The sequence below is a fragment of the Pavona decussata genome, unplaced genomic scaffold, assembly GCF_977016875.1.
Source record: "Pavona decussata unplaced genomic scaffold, jaPavDecu1.1 SCAFFOLD_234, whole genome shotgun sequence".
NCBI classification, from domain to species: Eukaryota; Metazoa; Cnidaria; class Anthozoa; order Scleractinia; family Agariciidae; genus Pavona; species Pavona decussata.
Window position 1 is genome coordinate 2,874,611 of NW_028145639.1, and position 22,965 is coordinate 2,897,575.

General features: G+C 39.3%; 1 protein-coding gene across 2 annotated transcripts; it reads right to left on the reverse strand.

The window, feature by feature from the left end:
• Nucleotides 1-508: 508 nt before the first annotated feature.
• Nucleotides 509-21,882, reverse strand: LOC146458179 (cilia- and flagella-associated protein 337-like). Of its 2 annotated transcripts, XM_085091134.1 has the most exons (25): nucleotides 21,660-21,882; nucleotides 20,811-21,064; nucleotides 20,370-20,434; nucleotides 16,439-16,724; nucleotides 15,809-15,955; nucleotides 15,126-15,185; nucleotides 14,379-14,610; nucleotides 14,057-14,103; nucleotides 13,399-13,536; nucleotides 12,144-12,335; nucleotides 11,385-11,576; nucleotides 10,685-10,939; nucleotides 10,106-10,270; nucleotides 9,074-9,223; nucleotides 8,422-8,472; nucleotides 7,151-7,284; nucleotides 6,964-7,011; nucleotides 6,725-6,870; nucleotides 5,662-5,819; nucleotides 4,874-5,083; nucleotides 4,453-4,499; nucleotides 3,832-4,002; nucleotides 3,144-3,309; nucleotides 2,590-2,742; nucleotides 509-1,920 (listed from the first exon to the last, which is right to left on the reverse strand). In XM_085091134.1, exons 2-25 carry the CDS (start codon nucleotides 20,982-20,984, stop codon nucleotides 1,711-1,713), a joined length of 3,597 nt encoding a protein of 1,198 aa, XP_084947260.1. In that variant the 5' UTR covers nucleotides 20,985-21,064; nucleotides 21,660-21,882; the 3' UTR covers nucleotides 509-1,710. The 2 variants fall into 2 exon arrangements, with proteins under 2 accessions (XP_084947260.1, XP_084947261.1); XM_085091135.1 differs by lacking the exons at nucleotides 20,370-20,434; nucleotides 20,811-21,064; nucleotides 21,660-21,882 and adding an exon at nucleotides 17,980-18,882.
• Nucleotides 21,883-22,965: the final 1,083 nt, after the last annotated feature.

Genomic DNA, 22,965 nt, shown 5'->3' on the forward strand with positions numbered 1-22,965 from the left:
TAAATTAACACAGTAGAAAGGTCCAAGCTGTTATAGTTACAGTCATCTTGCTAAGAGAATGCCGAGCTGGTTAGCAAAGATGTCTTAGGCTGCAAGATGTTACCAGTGCTGTGTTGGGGAATTACGTACATCCACAAAGACAAAATATTAAAATATAATTTTATTCTCAATGATAAACGTCCCTTGGGTCACAGGATGAATAACTAACTACTCAGAAACCGAATTTGCATGGCGAATTTATTTGACTTACATCTACAATAATAGACCATAGTTTTGAACTGGATCTAGTTTGCAATAGAGGCTCTTGCGAGGGAATATATTAAAAAATATATTTGTTTGTGAAATGATTCCCCCTCTTAAGCCTCATGTGCAAGCTTGTTCCAGTTCAATATGTAAGATATGAACACAGTCTATTCTCTACTTTATTTTGCAATCACTACGCAAGTCGCCTGACTCAACGGATTGCGAACTTTCCCTATTGCAAATATATTTACAAACATATTAGACAACTTAAAATATAAATAAATAAAATTAGAACATTTTTCATATTATTTTCAATAATACAGGAGGTAAAGTACAATATTTACAAGGCTTGCTCAAATGTTTTCTGTTTGTCTGTTTGTTGTTGTTGTTGTTACTTGCTGTGAAGTAGAATATCCTTGATTATTAAAAACTGACTCTTTGGATAACGCATTTCCAGAGTTTTGATTGGTTACGCGGCCATGGCATATGAGCAATTATACCATGCCCCACAAATCATCTTGTATCCAATGAGCGCTCGTGGAATAACTGTCAATTATCAAAAAAATAACTTTGTTCAAATAAAAAATATAGCATTTGTTCAATTACGAAAATATATTGCATAATCTTCGCCCCTTCACGAAAATTGTCTGTCAATTTTAGTTGGGCAAAGTTGGCACAAAATAAAGTGTTTTATGGAAATCCAAGGAAAATATATTTTCTTAGTAACAATGACTGCGGAGATATTCAAACTGAGTGAGTTGACTTGAGAAAAGATTTGTCCAATCAAATTTGAAAAGCGTAGACTTTGTAGAAGGTCTGTATTCACGTCTTCAAGTCTCCACAAATTCCTCTGAAAACTTCGCGTGAAAATTTACAGACAAATATTTGAAAAGTCGGTAAGTGACTCTTGTCGCATCTAGAGGCCCACTCTTTGAAAAAATATTCTGCCAAATATCTCAACTTAACAGTTGGAATAGTTAAAATGGGTTAATAAGAAAACAATTTCTCTTTTCTTCTAATCATCATCATCAATCATCATAATTTGTATCTACAGCGCTTGTCCCACAAGCTAATTGCTTTAAAACTAATCGTCTATTAGATAATTTAAAGTTATGCTATGCTATGGTATGTCCACGTGTCTAAAAATAACAACATAGTCTTATTTAATTTGACGTTAAGCTCATTTTGGTCATCAAGCCATAATTATTTCTGTACCAAAATATTATTATGTACGTTTACAGCGAACGTTTTCATTCCTTTTGAACAAGTAAGAATTTCCGCGCTGTATCTAGTCACGGATTTACCATGGCAACGTGATTGTCCAAGGCTCTGAGCACTGATCACGACCCAGTAAACCTTGCGTTTCTGCAACGACGACAACAAAGAGAACCTCTTTATATACGCCATTATATCCCGGCTGACTACAACGCCGAACACGATAGGAAATAATCAAGCCATAACAGCGTTCTACTCGACCAGAAATGAGAACTGTGACGCGTTCCCCGACGCGGATTCCGCCATGGTGGCGAAGCTGTCGGATCTCCTGAGCGTCGGCAATGGAGGCAGTGTGCCTTGCCTTACCGCCACCCACACGGGATCAGCTGAAGAACGGCTTGTCTTGTGCACCATACGAGACGTCACTGGCATGTTCTTTGGAAGCTCGTATTCTTTGGTGTCCTGCAAAATAAAGCTCGTTGTGACGCAAAGTAATACAACTAACAAAAAAACACTGTAAGTGTAATATTTGAACTGCACGAATCTGAGCTGAGGATGAAAGAACTAATAAGTGAGAGACATTAGCAGTTATGTACGCAACTTGAGCAGCTGTGAAAAGCGTTCTTTCATGTCTTTCATCCGCAGTTCAAATATGTGAATTTTATACATTGCACTTCTATCTCTTCACCGCTACAGCTACAGTCGACTCCCGATAACTCGAACCTTCAAGGGAAATTGAAAAAGGTTCGAGTTATCGGGAGTTGGAGTTATCGAGGGTAAAATTATATAGAAAATGACCTGAAAGGAAAGGAAAATTGGTTCGAGTTAGCGAGGGTTCGAGTTATCGGGAGTCGACTGTAGTTTACGAATTCACAAAATGACCAGCTCTCAGTTGGCGTGATAGCTCAGTTGGTAGAGAACCGTACCGGTATCGCAGAGGTCATGGGTTCGGATCTCGTTCAAAGCTTATTTTTTTAGGCTTTCATTTCGCAGCTGCGTAAGTTGCGTACATAATTGCAATGGTGTCTCATTTATCAACAATACCATTCTCACACTTTACACCGAATGGCACTTTCGCGTCTAAGTATTTTGCATCAGTATAGCACCAAAGTAAAACATGTTGCGTCTTACCGGCATATGAAGAGCCTGAAAAGGAGAACAAGTGTTTCCTAGTCCTCCTCCAGATGTTAACTTCCGGTCAACGTTACCCACGTGATCCCTGCGTGACTGCCTCGTCTCCATGCGGCGTCTGAAGTCCTTGTTGTAATGATCACCCAAAATAGACTGGTAATGAATCGACAGCAGTATTTTGAGTAAGTCTAATCCAGCGTCAATGGCAGAGCAAGTTTAGTCCAAAGTGAGCTCAAATCACGACTAAACACCTCAAGTATTGATCAGTAAACTTTGGATAACTTTTTTTAAAATTTTATTTGGGTTCCGTTGGTCGCAGTCATAACAATGAGAACCTTTAATACGTTGGGAGCGCGAGTTCGATCCTGTTTTGAACAACCCGGGAAGAAGGAGGCTTTTAGGAGTAAGATTTAGGTGTGATCTCAGATGACCTAAAGCTTAAAAAGACGGCTTTTTAACTTGAACATATCAGCAAAATTTGCTCTAAACGATGTATGGCGACTAAATAGCGGAAAGCCGGAATAAAATAAATGATCATGAAATCAAGACCCTACCCAAGACTGTGGATTTCTGGATGATCTCTCCAGCACCAGGCTTGTCATGGACCTGTAGTAGTCGCTCGTTCTCCAGGAAAATGGATCCTCTTCGCTTCCTTCTTCACCTGCCTTGCCTACTTCAATTGTTGGCAGAAAGTTGCGTTCGCGAGGAGTTGTTGGTGTGCTAGTGACCGAACAAAAAAACAAACGCAAATTAGATCTTAAAGTAAGAAAGAATCGTCGATTTTCAAACTGTTTAACTTTTGTTGGACTTTGAAGAAAGAATGGATGAAAATATGGAATGTTATCTGATATTCGCGCTTTGTGATTGACTCAGAATTGGGGTTTTACTTGATATGACGAAGTGACAGACCTCAAAAATGGAGTATTTTAATTCTGTTAGATGAATGACCTAAGAGCTGAAAACAAGAACGTACAACGGGCGCCAAGCAACCACAGGTGCCAAGCGCGGAAAAATAGGGAACCACGGGTGCCAAGCGTCGGTAACCGCAAGTGCCAAGCGCGGGAAAATAGGGAACCGCGGGTGCCCGCCAAACGCGGGAAAAAAAGGAACAGTGGGTGCCGAGCGCGGGAAAAATAGGGAACCGAGGGTGCCAAGCGCGGAAGAAGCGCGCAAACGTAGTTTCGATTGGGTTTGGTTTTGAATAAGACAAAGTCACAATAAAAACTTATAATAGAAACCAACCTTCTGCTTAACCTCGGCGGATCTACATTTACTACTACTGGACTGGTGCTCAAGTGCGTTGGACTTGCAGTGGGAGGGGAGGGTGGTTTAGAGGTCGCACCGCTCACATCGCTTAGATGCCTCGGGGTTTTTGACCGTCTGTCGCTTTCTCTGTCCTCATCCCAGGTTTTCCTAAACAAAAAAGCGAAAACAAGTTTAACAGCCAGATTTTGCAAAATTTGGATATTGTGAATTCGGAACAATGTGTATTTATCTAAAGTTTACTCAACTTTGTTCCTTTCTTAAATTATCCCAGAGGAAAAAGTTACCTTTTCGATAAATTGCACCAATCAGGAAAAACACATAGCGAGAGTTCTAGAGCGTTTTTTTACGAGTGCATCGGAGTGGGCTACCAAACGACAGGAAGTGACAGCAGATTCCGAATCCTTGAAACGACGTGAGACGTCGAAGGGAGCACGAGATCAGTTTGCTAGCCAATGAGACAGCGAGAGTTCAAACCCTAATTGAATATTAACGATTTTCTTTCTTATTTCAGTTTAGAAAAATCACTGCGTCAAGTCAACTCTTCGCCATCGGGATATATTATGTTACTTTGTAGACCTGGCTAGCATAATTCCTTACCCAGCGAGCCTGTACGAGCTTGGATCGTCAATATTCCACAGTCTTTTCTGTGTAACATAAAATGTGGATAAACATTACACAACTGTGAAAAATATTGTCCCTTGGGCAATTTAAACGATTACTAAAAGAACTGTAAGGCACGGCATTTGTGGGAATCAGCCTTTTCTTTTTACTTAAATATTTTTATTATATTAGTATTAGGCATTTTTAAAGCTGACGAATTTTGTACCGTGGATAAATAAAGATTATCATATCATATCATATCATATCATATCATATCATATCATATCATATCATATCATATCATATCATATCATATCATATCATATCATATCATATCATATCATAGCCTGCCGCAACGCTGTAAAACATGCCGACCGTACGGAAAAACCATGAGATTAAAAAATCTTTCCTCCCTTACCTGCCCAAACATTCCAATATACTGTCCGTCCGGAGTCCAGAGCCTTGCAGTGCAGTCCTCAGAGGCAGACAGTAATAAGGCGCCTTGATCACGTGACAAGTATTCCACAGTGACCACTGATCCCTGATGCGCATGCCAACTAGCGATCTGTGGAGGTTTGCCCTCTGGATTGTCATCTGAGCTCCCTGCACGCTGAGTTGTTGACCACACCTTGAAAAAAGACGCACGGTCAAAAACGTTAAGGTCTGTCCCAACCAAGGATATCAGACCAACTACAATACTTGTGTAGGGATTAAGCGGCCAAGAGTGCTGCTACAAACCCCTCCCCTCCCCTCCCCAGGGTGGGGCACTTATCTATCACCTCCTTCCCCAGCGGTTTGCTACACTTTACGTAAAAAGTCGCCTTTACCCATCCAAGTACCTGTGTGGCGATAGACACAATGTGTAAGCAACTTTTGCTCGGCGAAGAGGAGGGGACTTGTCCGGGAACTTGCCTCATTGTGTGAAATACTCATTTTCGTCAAAAAGTATTAACACATGACTTGTCCCACGAGTTTAAACTGGTTTGAATTGAAGGGATAAGTGCCCGGAACTTGTCATCTCAAAACTGTGCTTGTCCCCTCGTGAGAACTGTTCGTGGGACAAGTCCCTTCGATGAGTCCTCTCTTGTAAACACTACAAGGGACTAGCCCTGGGAACTTGTCCCTTCGTGTGTGTCGACCTTTAGATCTGCAGGTCTCACAGTCGACATATAGTATGTATAAAAGAGTTCTATTTCCTTAACTTACTTGAGCAATAATGGCCTCTGCTCTTGAGATGCAGTAAGAACTGATGTCCCACACTGTTATGTGCCCGCTGGAGTCTCCAGTAACCAACACCTCGTTACTAGGGTCTGTCGTTAGGGCAACAACAGGGCTGTCTTCTTCGTGAGCAGCGTGAAATTTCCCTAAAACAATCGATTTTCATTTCGTTTCAAGATGTTTGTGGTTGTTAATTTTGCATTTACAATATCATGCTACGTTATACATCGAGGGTGCGCTGAGGAAGAACTATAGACAACTACTGTGACAAAAATAGCATTAGTCAGGGCCACTAAAACTTTGCTTGGCTTTTAAACAGCTCTCTCAGTCCGGTTAGCATTACTCCTGTTAGTCCGGACGACTAACTCATTGCAACTGTCTAGGTTTTTCCTGGCTTACTAGGGCTAGCGCGCAGTGGGAAAATTCATGGGTTCACTTAGCAATTCAATATCCACTGCAGAGTTACAATACAATACAATATTTATTTTGCCATATACACAACATTTACAGCACAAGATGGATAAAATGAAGAAAATTAAGGAAAGAAGATAAATGGCGAGAGATCCATCATTTGCGTCATTAGCGCTAACAGCACAACATTCACTGTAACAATCATACTCATTTTTCCGGATTTAGTTTCGAACGTTCTTCCGAATTCGGTGTGCATCAGAACGATATATCCACGCCTCAACTTTAAAATTTGTTGCGCTATCGCATAAGCCTGGTTTACACATGTGACGCAAATGCAAGCGCAAGTTCGTGAAAACATCGAAAACGCAAAGGGAAAAATTAGCGCAAGAAAAAGGAAAGTTCTCCTTTTTATTGCGCACGACTTACGTTTTATTTGTCTCACGTGTCAACATCGCTAACGCATGCGCAAGGAGGTGAAGTGTGGCCGATTCGCCATCTTGATGAACGATTTCAAATGCGCATGCGTCTATGGTATTCTCAAAGCTTGCGTACTTTGCATTTATGTTGCTCGTGTGAACCCGCTTAACAAGCGTGCTTGACAGGGCTGTCACGTGCTAGTGACGTATGTCCCAATACATACCCATGGGTCTGCTCGCACCGTACAAACACCAAAACTCCAGAGTTCCAGCTTCTGATGACACAAGAATAGCACTCTCCTGAGTCTTCCACTGAGCCCTTGAAGTAAGAAACATTAATTTGTCCACTGGGGAGCCAGCGCTGCTGTGACTGAACAGGAGAATTTAAAATGCAAACGGATTAATAAGAAAATTATTATAAATCAATCCAAATATTAAGTAGCAGGAATGGTAAATATCTTACTGTGATTTTCTGCTTTGCACAAGTCCAAGCTTCTTAATCTTGGCCTTTCTGTGTAAAAAGATGAACATAGAACAAAACAAGAGGTTACTAAACGCACTAGTAAATAACAAAAAGATGCACCAAACGAAAGAATAAGGAATTAGAAAGTGGAGGTACTAGAAAAGCTAACAAATGATTTTTAACTCACAGCAAACTACCCGAGCCTTTCTTAATTCTTCGAATCATCTTTTCTCGATCCAGGCCCCAGAGAATGATGTCACCGTCAAAACTGGCCGTGGCGAGGTAGTTTGGGTGACAATAGGCAGCAGTTAAAATGTCATCCTGTGAACAAAACACAGGATAATCAGTTGGCGAACCACTTCAGTCTTACCGACATAGCTACAACAGTGGGCGTATTGTCTTGGAAAATTCCACCGCGCCCCCGTTCAATGTTGGAGTTGTCAACTCAATCCATTGAAATGGGTGAAGGGAGGATTTGTTTCCAACACATAAGTCCAAAGATGTAGAAAGATAAACCGGTTTTATATACAAGTTATATAACAGTCAATAAAATTTAAATGCATATCTTTTACAATACCAAAACTTTCGTTATCAATGAAGTTGTAAGTTTAGTTTTGTATTTGCACCTGACGGAAGAACACCCAAGTTTCCAAGATTGAAACGTGATTCCCGCGAAATAAAATTGAGTTACATATTAAAACTTTCTGATTATTTATTAGAAGTGAAATATATAAATTTCATATGTTTTATCGATCTTCATATTATATTTTTATTAACGGTGCTGTAATGTACAATAAGCCCGAGAATAGCTCGAATCATGCCCGCAGAAGAGTTACAAAGTGAAGTTTCAACTGTCAAACACACGTTGTTTTTTTTTCTTCCGTTCTTTCTTATCACCTCTACCGGTATATTACGAATTCACAATATGACCAGCTCCCAGTAGTTGCTGTGAACCTCATTATGAAAGCGAGGCTAAGTGCAAAAGCTTTTCATATGAGAATTAGTTTTGTTTGCATATATGAATGAAAACTAATTTTCACAATAGTCTCGCTTTCATAATGAGGTTCACAGCAACTTGGAAATGGCCAGTTGGCTTGATAGCTCAGTTGGTAGAGCACTGCACCGGCATCGCAGATGTAAAGGGGTTCGAATCCCGTTCAAGCCTACATTTTTTTTTCAGGCTTTCTTTTCGCAGCCGCTTAAGTTGCGTACATAACTGCGATTCTCTCTCCTTCACTCAGTCCGTTCTTTGTTTGCTGGGAGCGGGAAGGACAGAGAAAAAGCAACAGTTATATATGCCGTCTAATGGTAGCGCCAGAAACAAAAGATATTTTTTTGAAACGTTCCTTTTCGTTTACATTCTCGGGCACAATTTCAGCCCCACAAACTCACAAGTCACTATTTCACCATAAAGAGGATGCCTGCCAGGCCAAAGGTACGCAACGATTCATTAATTACCTGGTGTAACTGTCCTCCTTTCCAGCACACATTTGGTCTGAGGCAAAAGGTCTGTCAACACAAACAAAAGTAAGAACATGGGTAAAATACTTAATACCTTTCTTGTGAGCGTCGTTGGTCTTGCGTTGTTTGTTTGTTAGTTTGCAACTTGTGATTGACTTTATTTAAAAAAACTGTGACATGCTCTTACCAACGAATTTAACAAAACAACATCAAACAATAACAAGTTGTTTTCAAATCCTTCTATTTATTTTCTTCTTATCCATAAGTTCATCATCGGGCGAATGCGTGAAGATGCTGCGGTGTAGCACCCTCGAAGATCCAGGGGCAAATAGTCGGGAAGGGGCGAGCATTTCACGGGCAAAATCGGGACTACGACGGGGCAAGGATTTCATGGTCAAAATCGGGAAAACACATAGTCTCTCTTTACCCAGGTGTATAAATGGGTAAGGGCAACACACTGCTGGGGGTAACCTTACGATTAGCCAACATCCCATCCAGGGGGATTAACTACAGAAGTCGAGTTACGTTCCGGCCGGGTGGGGCACCGGTGGCTCGCGTACAACATTACCTTTTTTACCATTGCCAATTGCTTTCATTGCGATTGACAAGAATCATTTTACGTTTTCGATTCACTAACTGAGTGTCTCACCTGAATATCGTCGTAGTAGACCAAAATCTTGCGATTCCACCCCACTGTAATTATTTTACTTTTCTCCGGAAGTGAAATGATTCCGGTAACTTCGTTTTCCTCAACAGGTTCAAGTTTGTTTAGCAAATGACCATTACTGGCATTCCAAACCTAAAAAAGGAACAAAGGTTGCTTTTACAAGCAATATATGAATACGAATCTCCCACCGACCAAGGGAAAAATACACTTTTCCGAGATAGGAGCAGTTCAAAACTAAACCACAACAACAGTTAGAAATGTGAAAAGGAAGCCAAAAATAAATAATTGCGAGGGTCTTTCTTGTTTTTAATCTTTCACCTGCAGTTTAAACGTATGTCTCAATACCATGATTCTCGCTATGCATCATTCAATTCCAGCAGAGCCCTTACCTTCCCCCCCCCCCCCCCCCCCGTCCTTCCACCCCCAGGCATTAGCGAGGCATTTATCAACATCGTCGCTCTCGGGGGTCAGGCATTATTGTAACCCCAAGCATTTGACAGCCTCTTGATTTTCACCTCACAACACTGTCACTTCAGTTCGTTTCATGATACGTTCATCAGTGAAGGTAATAAATTATTGATTAACAACGTCTGAGGAGGACATAATGAGAAGGTAGATCCACAGAATGAACAGCCACTGCCACAATACTGAGGAATAGGACTTTATTAGAATAAGTATATAAGGGTGCTGCAGCTGGGTGCCCTGTATACTGTTTCGCGCCTTTTTGAGTCATGTGACTCACTTGCTTGTGTGTGTTGAAATAATTTACATAGACGATTCACTTCAAGTTACGATTAGCTTATTGATTATTGATGGCCGCATTTCGCAGAAAATTTGGAGCGCCGAAGGCGAGGGCTGCGATTGATTGTGTGGTTATTAAAGCGACGGTGAACTTCAGTGGATTGTGTGAATTGGTCCCTACAAAGGATAACCCTAGAAACGAAGACAAATCATTTGGAGTTTAAACGTTACTAAATATTGTTGACCCTAGGTGTCCTATACTGTAAGACTCACATGAATATTCCCGCTCCTGTCACCCGTCATAAGCCGCCGACCTGACGGATCCATTGTCATACATGAGATTTCCTCCATCCAATGAGCCTCTGTGATATGCTGAGCCTGCCGGCCAGTGGTCAGGTCCCAGAAAGTGATGACTGAACCTTCACAGCCTGTTATCACCTATGAGAATTTAACACGTCACATCAGATATGACAAGAGATAAAAATAAGCCAAAACTGGGGCGAGGGTGTAAATGTATTTTGAGCCCAGGGATTGGAGATTTCAACAAAAGATTCCTAAAAAAACTGTAGTCTCCCATAAACTCCACCACCTCCTTATCTTCAACCAAAATTTCCCCAGTACCATTACCTACAATAGAAACAATCCTTGTACGTTGGGTCGGTTCAACATATTTTGAAAGGTCCTTTTAAAAACCTAAATGACAGTTTTCCCCACTCTTCTCTATACTTTAGCCCGTGAAATCCCTACCCTTTTATATACCTCTATCCTGCAAAAGGTACCCCTTTCGGGCGGAGCCTTCCCATATAGTCCATTATAAGGGGTACCCCACCCCGGGAAACACCCCCTACTGACCTGTCCCATACTGGGGTTATACAATGCTGCACACAAAGGTTTCCAGTGAGTTGTCTTGCTGCTTTTGTTCGCACTCATGGCTATGATCTTGATTTCTGCCAAGCAGTCATTACTGCTAATAAACAGAGAGTTAATAGGTGATGTGATGAGAAGAAAGGGGAACGGTCCATGCTCTGGAATTCTGTGTCCAAATGGAAATCGGATTGAGATTGTCTGCAGACAAACTTGTTCTTTTATATCCCAGGCTTTCAAAACCTACAGAGAGTAAAACAAGAATCGGTGAGATTGGCACTCCAGAGAACATTTCAGGTCAATTGACTTTCAATCAGATTATGAAACAGTTCAAGAACAAACTATACAAAAGAAACAAATGCTGGCTAAATAATCAGAAAAAAATACAAATGTCTAACTTATTGGCAACTTAAAGCTAAAAAGAAAGCAAACGTTTTAGCCAGAGTTGGAGAAAAAAAATGGATTTGAGTATCAGGTATGCCTTGCTCTCAATACAAGACGTTAACTACTTGAATTTACAACTTTTTCTAGACAGCCGTATTTTGCTAACTTTGATGCATTCTCTACCCAGTATCATTTAAGGCTTTTTTGTTGTCCACAACAACCAGTTGAAATAAACTTTGAGGTGGTCTTCCTACATTTTCATTACATTTATCACATCAAGGGATCATACTTGTAAATATCTTACCCCATCTTTATCGTAACTGAACACTTGTTCCAGGGCCTCGTGAATTGCCAGGTCAATAATCGAAGATTGGTGCCCTTTCATGATGGCGACGGGTTTAACTGTAACATAAGGATTCCACAGACGCACAGCGTGATCCACTCCACCGGTGCAGATAACATTCAGATTGTAACTGTAGTCAAAACATTCCACACCCTGTAACACCAAGAATCAATAAAAATGTATGTGTCCTGAGAACAGTTTTACTCATGAATGGAATAAAAATATGACATTTTGCTCCTCAAAATTAAATATAAAAATTGTAATGTCTCCCCTTTATATTATTGGTTTACTCTGTCTGTTACATTGCCTGTTAGCAATTGAAGGGCTGTTGGAATAGAATGAGAACAAGGCCCTATTAAGTGACTTTTCCTGTAAGGTCAAATTCTCCTTTCATTTCATAAACGAATACAAGGCCATTGGGAATGAGAATCTAGCGATTTATCAAAAGCCACTTAGTGCTTTTTTCCAGGCACCCCTTATGGGTGTTATTATTGCAATACTAATAACACTGTATATAATTAACTTGCACCACTTGTTTGTCAGCTCTCTTGTTATGTGTTTACCCTCATTAAAAGAATCACTGTTATCGCTAATTACGTAGATCCCAGCTGTTCAAAAAGAAAATCTGATTACATGTGGTTATGCAGTGGATACACTGCAATTTAGAGCTTTCTAAGTTATTGATTATAACTGTAGCACTCCAATTTTTGTCATGTGTACCTTTGCTACTCTAAAAGTATAAGTTTTCCTCTTCTTATCATCAATATCTCTGACTACAAGCGACTCCTTTCCACTGCCGCTACAGGAGATAACAAACTCCTTGACTGCAATGTACTTCACCCGTCTAACCCAATCAGAATGAACCTGACCCAGTGACTGATAAGTCACAAAGCGAGAGTGTGAAGACAAGTCCTGGAGAAAGGATAACCACAAGTTAGCCCAGCTTTAGAAAATGTTGAATTTTAACCCTGGCATTACAGCGATTTTGTTGCAAATTGGTATCAGGGAGTCCCTGGGACACACGTCATGAAAAGTTGTTGTCCAAACAACAACGCGCCTCATTTTATTAATACAACCTTGTCAATAAGTGTTGAAGGCCTGAACAAAAACCCTTGAGTAGGCTACTTTAAGGGGAGTCATTTATTATCTCATTGTGAATTACATGTAGGTGAAATATTTTTACTTATATGCCAAACATTGTGTATTAATGTAGACTAGGTCAGCATTCACTCTGTGTGAAAAGAGAAAAATTTAGAAGATGAAACTAAAGCAAGATGAATGGACTGTTCACAGTCCCCCTATTTTTCCGTAAGATTCTCGAGACTGGTACGCTTCGATGGAGCTGCCGCCATCTTGGTTTGTAAAAGCTAGCGCAATCTGGGGAGAGTGTCTAAACTACCGAGGGGAGAGGAGTTGGGAGGCGGCGGGAAAAATCAGTAGTTTAGACACTCTCCCCAGATCGCGCTCGCCTTTACAAACTGAGATGATGGCAGATCCATCGAAGCGTACCAGTCTCGAGAATCCCATGGAAAAATAGGGGGACTGTGAACAGTCTACAAGATGAATGGAAAGAAAACTAAACTTAGTCTAACATCCATTACCACAAGTCAAGGACATACTGTTACAGATTTTTAAGCATTGAGATGCAACGGTCACAACTTCAGTGTATTGAAATACAAATTCTTCTCACTGAACTCTACACTTTTCATAGTTACCATAGTACTACACATAGCAAGTTGAGAGAAGTTGCAAGTTGAGGAGGACATGTTGAGGAAGCTAACCACTGTGCATGACAGAAATCAGAACGAATGGATAAGGGAGTTAGTTTCTAAACAAACTGTGGTAGCGTATTCGTGGGGAGTGGAAATGAATGTTTCTTTTTATCAACAGATTTGACAAAGGTAATTAGGCCACTGTATAGAGATTTGAGTGTTTCGAGTGTAAGCCCTTCCTCAGAGCACACTTGTTAACTTACCTGGAGATAAACCTGATGACTTCCTGATGTTTTCTTAAAAGGAGTCTCAAATAATCCCTTGAGGGGTGTTGAGAACACAAGAAACATGATGACACCATTGTCCATTCCAAGAAAAAGCATTGATTTTCCAGCTGGTAACTACATTGAGTAAAGCAAGCTAATCAAATAATGTCACTGACTTATCACAGTACCCCCCCCCCCCCCACCCTCTTGTACATGTCAAATGAAAGTATGGCTTGCAGCATTGTAGCAATGAACATTGAACTGTGTCATATAATGTACTGCACTGTACTGTAATTTTGTATCGTATATATTGAAGTATGCTGTGTTGTTGTGTGGTTTTACATTGTCTTGTATTAGCACACAGCAGTTTACAGTATCTCTCACTAGAGGGTCCCAGATTTCTCCTCCAGTCCTTGTTAGCTTTCCCTTAACCACCAAGATTCAGACAAATCTAATTATCCATTCCTTTAGGTTGCAAGCTTCTGCAGTCACAAGATTCTTCACATTAAGACAGCCCCCTCCGAACCCCCCAATAGGCCTGCTCTTTAAACTCACCCATGTCCCATACCAGTCCTGTGACTGTATATCTAAGATCACGATAACAATGAAAAATTACTTTTATTTCTTTACGGTAAAATAAACAACTATAACTCACTTTCTTGTTGTAATAGTAGTCAAGACAAAGCACCACGTTACCAAGAGCTGTATAAAAATCAAAAGAATACATTATACTATTTGAAAAAATTATTTGCAATGATTTATCTTTCGACATACAGTTTCAAAACATAACTTACAAGTGCTTATAAGTATGAGTAATACAATCATCAAGCAACTGAAAGTAACTATTTTTCAAGTATGTAACTTAATTATACTTTAGATTTATACTTCATCTATTTTACTTACTATATTTTTAATATGCAAATTACTTTGCAAGGTGAAAATATTACTGCTTCATCTGGAGAATTTAAAACACTCACCACACAGACGAAATTGTGGTGTGTAAATTGGTGTTGACATATCATAAAAATAAATGTCTCTGTTGGTTGTAGACAGCGCCATTTTATGTACATTTGGCATGGCAATAGCATCTGTCACCCACATCTTGATGTGACGCTTGTTAGAAGTTCGTTCACCATCAGAGTTGCTGTGTTCCATTTCAATTTTTCGCTGAAGTTCCAGTTCTGTGCTCCATACGCCAATGATTCCTTCCTGTAATGAAAAAGATAAATAAATTAAAAACAAATTAAATTGGATCATTTAGATAAAAAGTCACGCATGAAAGATAAATTATAAATAAAAATAGAAAGTTGGTTGGTCTGCACTTTCGATCACGGTTGCTCCTGGACTGTGCAACCTGTGTGCTACTATGTCCTGTTAGTAATTATTATACTAGGCAGCCTGAAAAATATTTTATTGCAGAAAGAGAGGATCCTCTAGATGTGCCATTTTCAGAGAAAAAGTTCTTTAATGTTGTTTTGACCGCTACACTGCTGGTCTTCATCAGGTGATGGTGATGACCAGCAGTATAGCAATCAAAACGTTGCAATCCACATCTACATGTATGCGACTCAATCGTGAGACAAACGAGTAAACTCAGCTATCCTTTCAAACCACGATGACAAATACCTTTCATAATATTCTTTATTGTTGTAAATATCACACATGTATGCATAATTTATGAACACTACAGTGCTATTATAGTTCATGATTGCATCTGCGCCTACCTTACTGACTGTCACATATCTCATTGGATTAAAGTCAGTTAGAACTTTTGTGGTTGTCTCCTAGAAAAAGAAAGGACCAAACCAAGTTATTGGGTAAATTAACTCCCAGAGTATCTGAATCTCAGACAAAACTGATCAATTTGATATTCCAAATTCATGGATGAAGAATTCTCTCCCTTTCACTCAAGATTGGGAAGGGGCAGGAGGTAATCGTTGGATACTTGGTAGGGATGAGCAAACCTGCCCTGTTCTACAAACTGACCCTTATCTGACCAATTGAAGGGGTGCCTGGAAAAAAGCCCTAAGTAACTTCTGATAAATTGTTAGATTCTCCTTCCAAATTGCCTTGTGTTCACTTGTGAGACAAAAGGAGAATTTGACCTTACATCAAAGTCACTTTGGGCCTTGTTCCAGGCACCCCTTTAATTTCAGACCTGCCTACTAACATTCATACCCATTTTCAGGCTTCAGCAAAATAAATTGCCAAAATCTTTACCAATTTTCAGGCAAAATGTCTCAAAAACCATACCCTTTGGGGTGACAGTACATGCATATATATATATACATGAAGCTTATATAAGAAAGTTCCCCACTCCTCCCCCCTGCTTTCTTAACCCTTTACCATAAGAGTTTTGCTGGCAGGAAAAAGCAGTTGCCAACAGTTGCATAATAACCTTATGTACCTTGTTATGGTCTATCCTCACAATGTTTGGCTTGGGCACAAAAGTATTGCCATTAACTTTAGTAGCCTGATCATTCTCTTCAAACTGCAGCATGAGATAAGTGCAGAATTCATCCCAGTCAACCAGACCGTCAGAGGCAATATCCACCTACAATGGCAGCAAAGGAAACAATAAAACAATAAATGACTTAATTAGCTCACAATGAGTACCCAAGAATTTTGGACATGGGCGCAATCCTCGTCAGTAATATTACATTATTTTGAACAGATTCAAAATCAAAAGGCTCTTCATAAAACAAAATTAGCTCTTCCTCCTGTGAATCAATCATGTAAATTCCCATTTGGGAAAAAAAGCAACAAAGAAGTCTTGAAGTCGAATGCTCAAACAGTTAAATTGTACCATAATTGGTTTCCATGGCAACCACCCTAATAAACCAAGTTTCATTTGGAGTGACTGTATGAATCCCGTGAGTCAATTTTTAAAATTGACTTTTTGATTACAAAAGAAAAATATCTTAATAAGAAATACATTTCGATATAAGGCAGTTACTAGTAATAAATATTTTTAGAGAAGAAAAGGAAAATGATGCAACAGCCAGACAATACTTAAATATAGCTTACATTTAGTTACCTTTTTAAATAATGTTTCTATCTCCTTATCAAACAGTGCCACCTTTTTATCATCCCATGTTTCAACTCCTAACAAATCGGCCAGCATTTCATGGAATTCCTCAAGGGTCATCAGTCCTGCTGAATGAAACCTTGACTGGTCTCTGTACATTGAACCTCGTCGTGCCAGCCATGCCTTCAGCGCCACCTGGTCAGGAATATGCGTCATAAACTTGAACATGAGAGCTTCAAGGTGATGAATGTCCAGCTCTTCCTCCAGGCGCAGAGGCTCAAATCCCTTGCCATTACTGAATAACAGAAAGAAAGTAAGTTAACAAGAATAGAAAGGAAAGGTAAAGTTGAAATTCCTAAGGTTGTGTCACAGTCAGCCCAGTACACTGAACCATAGGTAACTCTCAAAACGATGTTGATGATAAACCAATTAAAAGCAGGTGTGAACTGATTACTATCCCCACCTCACCCTTGCCAAGTGGATGGGATCATGCTAGTCCAGATCACAGAGTTGCCCCAGCACTGTGATTCAAATCTACCTACGTATGCGTGTCTAGTCTAGCTAGAGAGGCATTATTACATGTTATTACATGTACACAGTATAATGTGGACCATAGTGTTTTCAAAGAAAATTACATGTCAGTCAAAACAGTCTTGAACCAGTCTTTTTCACATGAGACTACGAAAGATGCACCAAAATTTCAAGGCTGCTATGGTTTCCATATAGTTGTCCCCAAACAACAAAGATGACCTGGTCATTCATCTTCCATATAATCAGCTCAGTTGACTGAAAGAGCGAGATCTAATGCAGTGAAACTCCATCATCTGACAATGCTTTCCATTGAATGGCTTCGGATCCTTCACAATTGCCCTTGGCAAATAATAATATTATAGTTTAAATAATAATAAACTTTATTTCTGTATTAAGTAAAGAAAACTTAGCTTAATGGAGAAATCCTTCTACAGGTCTGGATTAATTGTTTGCGATCACCCCAGGTATGAAGTAAACTGTTTCTGCCCCCACCATATAATCATTCAGATCACTTTACTATAGCTATGACCAGGGCAATCAGGGCAATGTGGATAATAATAAAGAAACCAGCCTTAAAGCCAAAATAATTTCAAAATGAATAGTTTTAAAGGAGTATAAGGCAAGGTATTGAGGCTATGAATGTGATACCTAAGCTGTCAGCTAGAAATTAAAGCGTTTTGAATTCATTATAATTGACTGATTTTGAACACAAGCATTTAAAGATCATTTCACAAAGACCACAAACTAACAGACAAAACAAGAACATCTTACATGAGTAACAAAATAACTAAGTATAAGTGGTCTGATAAGACACAAAGTTGCATGCAGCAAAGGTCACTGTTTATACAACTTATTACAAAGAATGAAGATAAGCATGAATAAAAACCAAATATCTTTTCTCCACTTCACTGTAACTATGGCTACAGAAAAGTTGCCAAGCTTGCTGCATACGAAAAAACAAAGATTAAAATGGTAGTGGTCTGTAATAGAGCAAATTATTTAACCGTGAAATTTCTTACCTTGCACCCATCACGTTATAGGGTTTCAATAACAACTTCTTTGTTTATACAGGTAATCCTAATTCTATCTCTTTAGCACTCAAACACATGATAACTTCAGGAAAATATGTCTGTCACACTACAACAAAATCTTCTTTTCAAATTGTAGTTTACATTTTGGCGCTTCTTGTTAAGAAAGCCAGGCAACACTGTGTCTCTATAGGCATTTTTAACGCTGCTTGAATGTAGTCATGGCATTAAACAGAGCAAAGGTCACACTCCACTGATAACAAATTAACTCATGCTTAAATTTGAATTGCTAATGAGTTTAGTCTAAAGACTTGCAAACAAAAGAAACAAAAGAAAAGCTAAAGAAATAAAGACCAACACCACATGCAATGGCTTAAAACAAAGGAATAAAGGCAATCTATTTTCATTTAGCTTAGGGCACAACCTTAGTGTCTATTTACCAAAAAAAAAAAAGAAAAACAAATGGAGCAGTTTTACAGTTGATTTCACCTTGATCTAGACATGTCTGGTAGCTGTTTATAGCACTACTGCATTTTAGTAGATAAGACTTTCATTATCATGAGATGACTTGTGATGTCATTAAAAGTTTACTCTTAATTGCAGTATTGCTTTGAAAGAACACAAAGGATACCTTTTGTGTTCTTTTACTGCATTAAATTAAGATCCCAGAAGAAACACAATGAAAACTAATTACATGCTCATCTTTCATCTTCTTTTTTTTGTCTTTTGCTATTACAGTTTAGAATTTTTTAACACTTTGGTTGTCTTAATATCTTTGACAGACTAATAATTTGTTAGGGTTACTTAATAAAGAGATAAGCTTGTGAATATATTGATTACTAAAATCAAAGTTATTCTCACACTAAAAGTTATTGTGCAGTTCCAGGAAATATCCATACTCTCCCCACAAAAGGATTTTGCTTTGCACCACCCCCCTCCCCCTCGGAAATTCCGGTTTCAGCTTCATACTTTGCTTCTTGCTACTTGGCCTTCCTTGGGGTGGGTATGAATTTTTTTCTGGAACTGCACATATTTGTACTATAAGTTAAACCAATCTGTTGTTGCTGCAAGCATAGCCAATTAAATATTAAAAGAATTTAATTTATCTTTTTGACAGTTTCTGCACAATTTGCAGTTCCAGAAAGTATCCATAGTCCACCAACGGAAGGCCTTTCTGTTTTGCACTCCCCTCCCTCTAAGAAAAATTCCAGTTTAGCTCCATACTTTGCTTCAAGCATTTTTACTTTTAAGACCCCCTCCCCCTTGAAATTTTTCGATCACCTTCCATGGGGTGGGTATGGATTTTTCTGGAATTACACAATCCAGTAAAAACAGCTACATTAAAAAAAATTAATAGGTGGTAAATGTAGAGTGCATAATCTACCTAGGATTACAGGTTTTGTATTATAAAGATGCAAAAAAAGTTTGAGATAGCTGGATACTAACAGTTTTATGAAATGACCAAGAAAATTGACCATAAAATCAAAAATTTCAAAGCCACACCCAAATCTAAGGTTTCCAATAAGCTCCCTTCTCTCCCACCCCCCCCCCCCCTTAATAAAAGTGCATGGACTGTTTAGCTAACTCTTTAAAGCCGTTTTATTGTATCATTTCAAGCAGTGTTTATTCTCAAAGTCAACCAATAATTATTATTTTGAAAAGCATTTAATTCCCTCTAATACCCATCTTTCATACAAAAAAAATTAGCCCCCCAGCAAAACGGTTCTTTAAGGTGTATTTTTTAATTTTATGGTATGTGTTCTATGATCGTGATTTGTTGAAATATTTAACCATTAACGACAGAGTTCCCCTAATAAGAAATCAAAATCTCTCCTTTTTTGTTTCCATTAACCTCCTATACAGTGGTTTTTAAAGGAGTCGTATTATCACCCAAAGCCTAAAGAGGAAGGTAATATGTCTCCACTGAAAACAACTGCATGGGAGGCTAGATGTTTCCATTCAATTAGAAATTCAGCGGTTAAAGTCTGGCTGAGAACACTGAAAAGCTGTCGAAACAATTGCCATCAGCTGTGTGTTTCAACAACTTTCCTTGTTCTCCTTGTCTTCCGCTGCAGTTACTCACCACTACCTACCTTTTGATAACAAATTAAATTAAACCACTGATAGAATATCAGTCTAGTTTGCCCCAAAAAATGTGCTTCCATTTTCATTTTGCCACTCTGAAACATATGCACTAACCACTTAACTTCCTTTCCCCCCTTCCCCTCCCCCAAGATAGTCTGGAAGTAAGGATTGCCAAAAAGGTGCAGGAGGGAGGGGGGAGGGGAGGGGAGGAGATTTACAGAGGATTACATGGGATTATTAGGGAAGAAATAATTCTCCCGTTGCGTTTCGTATTCGTAACAAAAATTACAACTTACTCATTAGAAGTTACAACATCTGGAGTGAAACTAACGCTATGAGCTCGAGTGGTCGCAGCTGAATTCTGAAAAAGGAGGAAGAAGACCTCAAAATATATAAAAGGCCCGCGTTCCGTCCAGCAAATGGGCACCTCATTAAGATCCCGCACTTACTTTTGTGCCATTGTTACAATTTCAAGAACAGCAATTTGCTGATCTTGCGAATTATGCCAATCTGGACTCATCCAACTCAAAATGTTTGAATTTTGAGCTTACACGAAGCTCACTTGCATTTCAGTTTTGTAAGACTTCGTTCAGCTTGCCTGTTGCATCGTTGCATACTAGCAGTCATAATAGATCATAATAGACCAAAGATTGATTTTCAAGTGTCTAACATTGACCGAACTGCTGAAAAAACAGTTAATTGATAAATCATATAAATTTGCCACGATGTAAACAAACCTTTTTCTTTGATTGAAGTTGAGACCAAACCAATGGAGCAAGCATTCGCACTGTTGTCTTGAAATGAAGCCTGGAATGGCTTGAGCTCCACGACACCGAGGAGTGGGCCGAAGTTCCCCGAGAACTTCCCGAGTCATACTCGGCTCCGGGAACCTGAAGGAAATTATTAGCCATGCCTCCCGGCGATGGATTCTTATAAGCACTAGATAAAAGAAGGCTTTCGTTGTCCTAGAATTCCTTTTTCCTCAAGCCACCTTGAAAATCAGAAAGCCAAGTGTGAGTAAATATTTCCGTTGCCGAGGGGTTTATTTAAAGTGGCCTTTTATTTGCCCTCGTTAAGTGTTCAAGTCAATTAGCAAATTTGCCGATCTCAGCACGTTCAAAAGTCCACCCGTCAGGAAGCAGACTCAGTTGAGACTAAATGGCCATATTACTGTCTATAAAATTAGTTACCATCGCATCCACTCGTGGTTTGCAAATGATGTGCTAGCCAGTAGTTCCGCAAACAACATTGTCAGCACGAATTATTAACTTTACTTTAATTACAACAGTTGCCCGACTTCACAAGTTGTTCGACAACTTAACTGTCATTGCTGTGAAGTGAAATTTCCATTCAAACCAGCTTTTTCACTTTTTTTAACGAGAGTCTGAAGACAAAAGTTCAAGATTCACTCTCGCGTTTCACTGATGATATTCACAAGTGTAACCTTGTTCATTTCGATTGGCTGTCCGTTTGCTGTAACTGACCGCGCACGACTGTTTATCTACTTCAGACGGAGAAATAAAACTACTTCACAAGAGTTATTCTCCATGCGTAACTTAAGAAAACATTATAGGAAAATACTTTACCTTGAAGCCTTCCGCTTGTTGAAAGCGTGTAAACATTGCCACGTCTTGTAGTCAAGTATAGCTTCCTATGACGGCTTGCAAACATGACGGACAGCTCAACTATACACTATAAAGGGTCTCTCTCTTTCTGCGGTGTTTTTGCTAACATGATAACCTCAGTCGCGCCATTGAAGTTACCATCACATCTTCAGAAATCCTTAGTGTGTATTGAACTAAACTACAGTGCGACGGCAATTATCACAATGGATTAGGACGGAATAATCAGGTTATTAAGTGAATAGAGGTCAATCAAAACTAAGCTGCCTTAAACAGCTGCCATGACAACCTCACAAGTAGAATAATTAGTGTGATTGTTACACACAACAAAGGTAATATCGCTTTTTGTCGTCAAGTCTTACTGTCACAAAAACATTAATTTGGAAAATGCAAAACAGCTTTACGGCTTAATTTTGTTTTCTTTTAGGGCTTAAAAGTGGTCCGCCTTAGAGTACAATATAGTATTTAATCTGAGCGACCTTTTGGCTGAAGTATCGTTTAGAATATTGGCCGGTATGCACCCATTTACCGATAAACGGAATAGTACAATTCTCGAGTGCTTTCTGGCCATTTCTATGGAAAGATCGGTTGTTTCGGTGGAAAGTCAAATGGAACGGTCCTTTCAACTGGAAATTTTTTTGCAAACCACGTATTTCCGGCTTTAAGGAGTATGGTATTGGTGTGATGAAGCAAATTAGTAAAGGGATAGTTTATTCCGAAACTTCCCGTCAATCGAGAAAAAGAAGAATACCTCTGAAGGTATCCCTTTTTTGCCCCAAATTTCCAGTCTTCTATTGGATTTTCCACCAGAACGACCGGTTCTCCTTACAAATAGAAAGTTCTCAAGTTGTGCCGGCTGGAAATCGAGTGGAAAACTGGAGATGTTCGACACTGAACTTCGTATTTCGTCATGATCAAGAAGCATATTTAACTAGTTTGATCAAGCAAGTGATATTACTAGAATTAAGGTAAAAACAATAAATGACCAGTTTCTTCCTTACGGAAGGCGTTCGAACAGAAATCCGGTCCCAGGGCCCCGAGCGCTTACATAATTATAATCAATTAGATATAGTGACGTAACTAGTGGTAATGATAACTATGGCATGCTGCTTGATGACTCAGAAAATTTTCCTTATGATGCAGAATTCGTGCGCATGCAAGGAGTGTTCTAAATGGAAACAGTTGTTAGGCACAGAAACGAAAAGCAAAGATTTTGCAAGAAGACAGTCATGGTTGGCAAGAATGGCACTATTTGTACGTGGTTTGGCAA

Coding starts and splice junctions, on each gene's coding strand:
- LOC146458179 (XM_085091134.1), bottom strand. CDS start 20,984: ATGGCTAATAATTTCCTTCAGGTTCCCGGAGCCGAGTATGACTCGGGA. Junction 13,537..14,056: donor ACTACTATTACAACAAGAAA/GTGAGTTATAGT, acceptor TACTCAATGTAG/TTACCAGCTGGAAAATCAAT. Junction 10,940..11,384: donor TCAGTTACGATAAAGATGGG/GTAAGATATTTA, acceptor TACTCTCTGTAG/GTTTTGAAAGCCTGGGATAT.